This window comes from Procambarus clarkii, chromosome 85, assembly GCF_040958095.1.
Source record: "Procambarus clarkii isolate CNS0578487 chromosome 85, FALCON_Pclarkii_2.0, whole genome shotgun sequence".
In the NCBI taxonomy this organism is placed as follows: domain Eukaryota; kingdom Metazoa; phylum Arthropoda; class Malacostraca; order Decapoda; family Cambaridae; genus Procambarus; species Procambarus clarkii.
Genome location: NC_091234.1, coordinates 18609898 through 18618499, shown reverse-complemented (window position 1 = coordinate 18618499; position 8602 = coordinate 18609898). Strand labels below are relative to the sequence as shown.

The 8602-nt window shown below is 48.3% G+C and overlaps 1 protein-coding gene across 1 annotated transcript in view; it reads right to left on the bottom strand.

The window, feature by feature from the left end:
• The window catches only part of LOC123746647 (plexin-B), a 133762-nt gene that overhangs the window by 123815 nt on the left and 1345 nt on the right, over positions 1-8602 (bottom strand). Inside the window, 2 exon segments of the mRNA XM_069316881.1 lie at positions 932-1040; positions 8411-8602. The exon segment at positions 8411-8602 is cut by the window's right edge and continues 1089 nt beyond it. Coding sequence (XP_069172982.1) covers positions 932-1040; positions 8411-8602 — 301 coding nt within the window.

Here is an 8602-nt window from a genome sequence, read left to right as displayed (position 1 = left end):
CTCTCTCTCTCTCTCTCTCTCTCTCTCTCTCTCTCTCTCTCTCTCTCTCTCTCTCTCTCTCTCTCTCTCTCTCTCTCTCTCTCTCTCTCTCTCTCTCTCTCTCTCTCTGTCTGTCTGTCTGTCTGTCTGTCTGTGTCTGTCTCTCTCTCTCACCCCCTCCTCTCTCTCTCTCTCTCTCTCTCTCTCTCTCTCTCTCTCTCTCTCTCTCTCTCTCTCTCTCTCTCTCTCTCTGTCTGTCTGTCTGTCTGTCTGTCTGTGTCTGTCTCTCTCTCTCACCCCCTCCTCTCTCTCTCTCTCTCTCTCTCTCCTTCTCCTCTCTCTCTCTCTCTCTCTCTCTCTCTCTCTCTCTCTCTCTCTCTCTCTCTCTCTCTCTCTCTCTCTCTCTCTCTCTGTCTGTCTGTCTGTCTGTCTGTGTCTGTCTCTCTCTCTCTCTTTCTCCCCCTCCTCTCTGTCCTCCTCTCTCACCCCCTCCTCTCTCTCTCTCTCCCCCCCCCTCTCTCTCTCTCTCTCAAAGTGTCAGGTGACAATTAGGAGGAAGAACCACTAACGATGTGCACCAGGACCAATTGAGATAATAATTGGCAAATAATAAACTCTTATCGAACAGCATTTGAACGTTGTTGAGGTCGAATTGTGGGTGATGGGGCTGTGTCCTCGCTTGTGTGGGGTTGACTTACAGCTCATGGGTCCCGCCTGTCATCCTTACTACACCATTAGAGGCTGGGATGGTGTAGCCAACTTGTGCAGAGTCTCCTGTGCCTATTAGCACAGTATTCCTCCCCCCCCCTACTGTCCCCTTGGTCCTGTGCACTAACCATTCCAAACAACCTGTCATATCCAATTTTCCCTGATAACTTTCTATGTAGTAATCATATTTCCTCTGGTTCTTTGTCTGGCGTTAATTTTTTTAGTCTTTCCTTGCAGCTCATACCTTTCAGCTCTGGGACTAGCCTGGTGACATATTTTTGGACCTTCACCAGTTTCATTGGAGAGTAACCAGGTAAGGACTTGGTGTTGGCGTAGCATATTCCCGAATCGTTCTGTATGTTTTAGAGTCCAAGAATGAAACTGAATTTACAATTCTAAATGCAGTTCTCCTGATGGGTAACCTAACATACACCACTGTGTACTCACCTAGTTGTACTCGCGAGGGTTGAGCTCTGGCTCTTTGGTCCCGCCTCTCAACTGTCAATCAACCGTTACCATTATTTTTTCCCCACACCACACACACCCCAGGAAGCATGCATCGTGACAGCTGACTAACTCCCAGGCACCTATTTACTGCTAGGTAACAGGGGCATCAGGGTGAAAGAAACTTTGCCCATTTGATTCCACCTCCGCCGGGGATCGTACCCGGAACCCTAGGACTACTAATCCCGAGCACTGTCTACTCAGCCGTCAGGCCCCATATTCAACTCATTTGAGTTGAGATAATGTAAGCGAGGCTTCCCGATATCAACAACTGGAGCTAATCAACAGAGCAATACCAAGATGGGAACTTGGGACTCCCGGACTCTGGCCAAACCCGACGCAGCGAACTACGGGCTCGCCATAGCCCGTGCTGCTTGGAGCGTTTGGTTCCAAGTAGCGAATCTTAAACAACAAGCCGACGCAGTCGAGTTTGGCAGAGATGAACTGGAAGGCAAATTAACTCGTGGGCTTTCTGCAGGTAAAAATATGGGGGAGGGAGAGGCACTATTACTGACAACATCTCTACCACTACTCGGGGGACCATAAAAGCAGAGGCATAGCAAAATTACTGACATGTGAAATAAGTTTTCCTTTGGCTTTATGTACAAGCATACCTGTATGTTTTTTTAAGTCTATTTGCCTCTCTGTCTGCCTGTGTGTGTGTGTCTCTCTCTCTCTCTCTCTCTCTCTCTCTCTCTCTCTCTCTCTCTCTCTCTCTCTCTCTCTCTCTCTCTCTCTCTCTCTCTCTCTCTCTCTCCCTCTCTCTCCCCCTCTCTCTCTCCCTCTCTCTCTCCCTCTCTCTCTCTCTCCCTCTCTCTCCCCCTCTCTCTCTCCCTCTCTCTCTCCCTCTCTCTCCCTCTCTCTCTCTCTCTCTCTCTCTCTCTCTCTCTCCCTCTCACTACACAAACACACAGTCAGGAAAGCATAAATGGACCTGATCCCGCTGCCATTCACGTCGGACGCAGCGCGGATGGTCCCAATCGGTATTAATTTATTGAGCATTTGTGTTATAGCTGGGAGCGCGGCCAATTACCACCGGTTCCCCTATTATCCCAGCCATCCCACCCTGGTTGGGCCTTTCAACTAATGCATTGATCCCACTGCGCACTCATTCATGTCAAGCAGCCCTCTACACACACACACACACATAGGGGAGCCAGGGGAGCCGGCAGGCCCAGCGGACAGCATGCTGGACATGTGATCCTGTGGTTCCGGGTTCGATACCGGGCGCCGGCAGAGAAACGATGGGCAGAGTTTCTTTTACCCTGAATGCCCCTGTTACCTAGCAGTAAATACGTACCTGGGAGTTAGTCAGCTGTCACGGGCTGCTTCCTGGGGTGTGTGTGTGTGTGGTGTGGAAAAAAAATAGTAGTAGAAACAGTTGATTGACAGTTGAGAGGCGGGCCAAAAGAGCAGAGCTCAACAGAGCAGACAGCCCCTTTCAAAGCTGGAGAAATTGCTGACCTAGAGAGCGTGCAGAGATCCTTTACTGCTAGAATCCACTCAGTAAAACATCTAAATTACTGGGACCGACTAAAGAGCCTAAATCTGTACTCCCTTGAGCGCAGGCGGGAGAGATACATAATAATTTGCACGTGGAAAATAATTGAGGGGCTGGTCCCAAACCTGCACACAGAAATAACATCACATGAGACCAGAAGACATGGCAGGATGTGCAGAATACCCCCGTTGAAAAGCAGAGGTGCAACAGGTACTCTGAGAGAGAACTCTATCAACATCAGAGGCCCGAGACTGTTCAACACGCTTCCACTACACATAAGGGGCATAACTGGCCGACCCCTCACAGTGTTCAAGAGAGAACTATCAACATCAGAGGCCCGAGACTGTTCAACACGCTTCCACTACACATAAGGGGCATAACTGGCCGACCCCTCACAGTGTTCAAGAGAGAACTATCAACATCAGAGGCCCGAGACTGTTCAACACGCTTCCACTACACATAAGGGACATAACTGGCCGACCCCTCACAGTGTTCAAGAGAGAACTATCAACATCAGAGGCCCGAGACTGTTCAACACGCTTCCACTACACATAAGGGACATAACTGGCCGACCCCTCACAGTGTTCAAGAGAGAACTATCAACATCAGAGGCCCGAGACTGTTCAACACGCTTCCACTACACATAAGGGACATAACTGGCCGACCCCTCACAGTGTTCAAGAGAGAACTATCAACATCAGAGGCCCGAGACTGTTCAACACGCTTCCACTACACATAAGGGACATAACTGGCCGACCCCTCACAGTGTTCAAGAGAGAACTATCAACATCAGAGGCCCGAGACTGTTCAACACGCTTCCACTACACATAAGGGACATAACTGGCCGACCCCTCACAGTGTTCAAGAGAGAACTATCAACATCAGAGGCCCGAGACTGTTCAACACGCTTCCACTACACATAAGGGGCATAACTGGCCGACTCCTCACAGTGTTCAAGAGAGAACTATCAACATCAGAGGCCCGAGACTGTTCAACACGCTTCCACTACACATAAGGGACATAACTGGCCGACCCCTCACAGTGTTCAAGAGAGAACTATCAACATCAGAGGCCCGAGACTGTTCAACACGCTTCCACTACACATAAGGGGCATAACTGGCCGACCCCTCACAGTGTTCAAGAGAGAACTATCAACATCAGAGGCCCGAGACTGTTCAACACGCTTCCACTACACATAAGGGACATAACTGGCCGACCCCTCACAGTGTTCAAGAGAGAACTATCAACATCAGAGGCCCGAGACTGTTCAACACGCTTCCACTACACATAAGGGACATAACTGGCCGACCCCTCACAGTGTTCAAGAGAGAACTATCAACATCAGAGGCCCGAGACTGTTCAACACGCTTCCACTACACATAAGGGACATAACTGGCCGACCCCTCACAGTGTTCAAGAGAGAACTATCAACATCAGAGGCCCGAGACTGTTCAACACGCTTCCACTACACATAAGGGACATAACTGGCCGACCCCTCACAGTGTTCAAGAGAGAACTATCAACATCAGAGGCCCGAGACTGTTCAACACGCTTCCACTACACATAAGGGACATAACTGGCCGACCCCTCACAGTGTTCAAGAGAGAACTATCAACATCAGAGGCCCGAGACTGTTCAACACGCTTCCACTACACATAAGGGGCATAACTGGCCGACTCCTCACAGTGTTCAAGAGAGAACTATCAACATCAGAGGCCCGAGACTGTTCAACACGCTTCCACTACACATAAGGGACATAACTGGCCGACCCCTCACAGTGTTCAAGAGAGAACTATCAACATCAGAGGCCCGAGACTGTTCAACACGCTTCCACTACACATAAGGGACATAACTGGCCGACCCCTCACAGTGTTCAAGAGAGAACTATCAACATCAGAGGCCCGAGACTGTTCAGCACGCTTCCACTACACATAAGGGACATAACTGGCCGACCCCTCACAGTGTTCAAGAGAGAACTGGATAAGCACCTCCAAAGGATACCTGATCAACCAGGCTGTGACTCATACGTCAGGCTGCGAGCAGCCGCGTCTAACAGCCTGGTTGATCAGTCCAGCAACCAGGAGGCCTGGTCGACGACCGGGCCGCGGGGACACTAAGCCCCGGAAGCACCTCAAGGTAGCCTCAAGGTAGGTAGCCTCAACCCCCGCAAGCACAACTAGGTGAACACACACACACACACACACACACACACACACACACACACACACACAAAGAGCCAGAACTCAACCCCCGCAAACACAACTAGGTGAGTACACGCACGCACACACACACACACACACACACACACACCCTCTCCCTTCTACACACAAAAACGTTCTGTTAACTCCTGAGGTAAAACTAGAAGCCATCTTTTCGAATAACCACCATTAAGAACACAACTAATAGAGTCGAGTCTTAGCTGGCCACTACTGTCTTAAATAACTCCCAAGTCCCCCCCCCCCCCAGAAGACTCAAGATGACAACAGAACTCTCGATCCGAGGCAGAATAAAAGCCAAAGCAAGATTATCTTGAGATGATTTCGGGGCTTTTTAGTGTCTCCGCGGCCCGGTCCTCGACCAGGCCTCCACCCCCAGGAAGCAGCCCGTGACAGCTGACTAACACCCAGGTACATATTTTACTGCTAGGTAACAGGGGCATAGGGTGAAAGAAACTCTGCCCATTGTTTCTCGCCGGCGCCTGGGATCGAACCCAGGACCACAGGATTACAAGTCCAGTTTGCTATCCGCTCGGCCGACCGGCATCCCCAGGCTCGCAAAAATACTTAGGGTAGGGAGTAGGAGGAATGTAATGTATAGAGGGAGCTGTAATGAGTTCAGGGGAGTATGATGCATACGGCTAGTATAATGAATTTAGGCTGGTATAATGAGACAGGGACTGGTGAAGAAAACAGGGGTGGTGTGGTGGTGTGGTAGGATGTGGCTGTGATGGTGTGGTGGTGTGGTAGGATGTGGCTGTGGTGGGAATGATTTACGGCATTGTATGTGGTGTGTGTGTGTGTGTGTGTGTGTGTGTGTGTGTGTGTGTGTGTGTGTGTGTGTGTGTGTGTGTGTGTGTGTGTGTGTGTGTACTCACCTAGTTGTGTTTGCAGGGGTTGAGCTCTGGCTCTTTGGTCCCGCCTCTCAACTGTCAATCAACTGGTGTACAGGTTCCTGAGCCTATTGGGCTCTATCATATCTACACTTGAAACTGTGTATGGAGTCAGCCTCCACCACATCACTGCCTAATGCATTCCACCTGTTAACTACTCTGTGTATGTGTGTTGTGGAGGATACGGCTAAAGTATATCAGGAAATACGATAGGACAGGACGGAAGGGAACGGAGAAACTTGGGAATATATATATATATATATATATATATATATATATATATATATATATATATATATATATATATATATATATATTGTGACGGGTTGTGGTACTGCAGCTACACTGAGCCAAGGTGGTATGACTCTCCATCCCACAGATAAAAAGAAAATGCTGTATTGACCCTTGCACTGTGTAAGTCGCAGATAAAAACAAAAATCAAATCAAATAGTCGCAGATAAAAACAAAAATCAAATCAAATAGTCGCAGATAAAAACAAAAATCAAATCAAATAAATAATTAAGACAATTTACTGAAATCTTAATGAACAAAACTGGCACCTGAGAACACTTGGCTGTTATTATAGAACAAATATGTAAATGAAAGTTTGAATTTAATATAATACAAAAGTATACTGGTGTGTTGAAGACAATTATAATATTTTACAGCATCCGACACACGGCTGAGGGCAGACGACGTTGTAGGAGGCTAAGATGACCCAAGTGCACTAAGAGACTGGCTCTCTCGGATTGATGATTGATGAAGATTAAGCCACCCAAGAGGTGGCACAGGCATGAATAGCCCGTAAGTGGTGGCCCTTTTGAGCCATTACCAGTATCAAGAGCTGATACTGGAGATCTGTGGAGGTGCGACTGCACCCTGCGTGACGGGAGATGTCTCCCGAGGGCTCTCTAGGGTGGCGGTGCCCTTTATATATAGCCTGGCGGTGAGGACGTCACAGTGGCAACGCAAGGTGGTAAAAAGTGCTACTAGCAAACTGCTAGTTTGTGTCCCGTGGGATGGGACAAGGAGGGAAGGGGAAAGATGTGGGATAGACCTAAAAAATAGATTAAACAATACGATGAGACGATGGGAGAGGAGAAGAATGATGATCAAAAATATGAGAGAGAATGTTTCTCATTTACGAGAAGAAAAGACGTGATAGAATTGAAGAGATATGGAAGAGAAGGAGAGAGAGGAGGGGAAAGGGTGAGAGAAGGCAATGAGAAGGGGAATGAGGGGAGGAGGAGGGGGGGGGGGAGGAAGGTTAGGGGTGAGGCAAGATAGTAGGCAAGGCGAGATAGGAGAGAATTATGGGAGAGGAATGTGAGAGAGACACCAGAAAAGAGATTGACTGGTTGATTAAAAATGCGTTTGACAGCGAAAACACAAGGGGCGGTGTGGGAGGGGCGGTGTGGGAGGGGCGAGGAGGGAGGGGAGAACGTGGGAGAGAGGAAAATTATGGGAAGAGTAAAGGCAAAAAGGGAAAAAAATCAAATGTTACAAGTAACGGAGAACCAGTTGATGGAAAGGAAAGATATGAAGGAAGAGAGTAAGCAGAATGGAAAAGGTGGGAGAGAGGGCTGGAAGGGGCAGATTTAAGGCCCCATCAGACCATCTGGAAGCTCAGATCAGCGGGTGTAAAGTGCCCTAACCTAACCTACCAGCAGACCCAGGGACAGAAAACGGGACATTTATGTCAATTGCGTGAGCCGCTACCCTTTCCGGTACGACAGTTTTTGACCTTACGTGACGTATACGTCAAAATTGCGACGTGCTATAGAGAGAAGAGGATATATAACCACACCCTACCTTATCTACACTACCTTAACTACACTCCATCTCCCACCCTAAGATGCTGCTACACCCTGTTTCCACCCTAAGATGATACGCGTCGGCGTAAATCTTGTACTGTACTTGTACTTGTACTGTACTTGTACTCCTGTACTTGTACTCGATGTTGACGCTTTCAAAATTAGGCTTAATCAACTCTGTCAATTTCTGTCACTTATTCAACTCTGTCAATTTCTGTCACTTATTCAACTCTGTCAATTTCTGTCACTTATTCAACTCTGTCAATTTCTGTCACTTATTCAACTCTGTCAATTTCTGTCACTTATTCAACTCTGTCAATTTCTGTCACTTATTCAACTCTAGTCAATTTCTGTCACTTATTCAACTCTGTCAATTTCTGTCACTTATTCGACTCTGTCAATTTCTGTCATTTATTCAACTCTGTCAATTTCTGTCACAGTTTCATATCACTCGATCATATATCTTCACAATCTCTTCCATCAATGACATTTGGTACATTTGACGCTGTCAATCTCCCTCCATAGTTATTATTTCTTAGTGTCTGGAGTCAATTGAGGTGTGTGTGTGAATTTACTATTTGTTGTGCTTGCGGGATCGAGCTCCTGGACCCCGCCTTTTCTAACCATTGGTTATCTAATGAGTCCCGATCAATTTTTCTCTATTTTTCTCTCTCTCACACACACACACACACACACACCTAGGAAGCAGCCCGCAGCAGCTGTCTAACTCCCTGGGACTTATTTTACTGCTAGGTGAACAGGCGCATCAGGGTGAAAAAACAAAGTGACACTTACCTTCTTGATAGTGCCAGTGCTGGTGCCAAGGAAGGCCACGGTGTGGGCGGCGGCGGCAGTGGCCTGAACGCCCGTGACTAGCGTCCTGGGGAGCCGCAGTGCCGCCCGTGCCACCACGGGTGCCGGGCCCGAGATCTTGAGCCCGACCTCGCAGAAGGAGAGGATGTTGCCCATGGCTCCCTGCTGGGGACA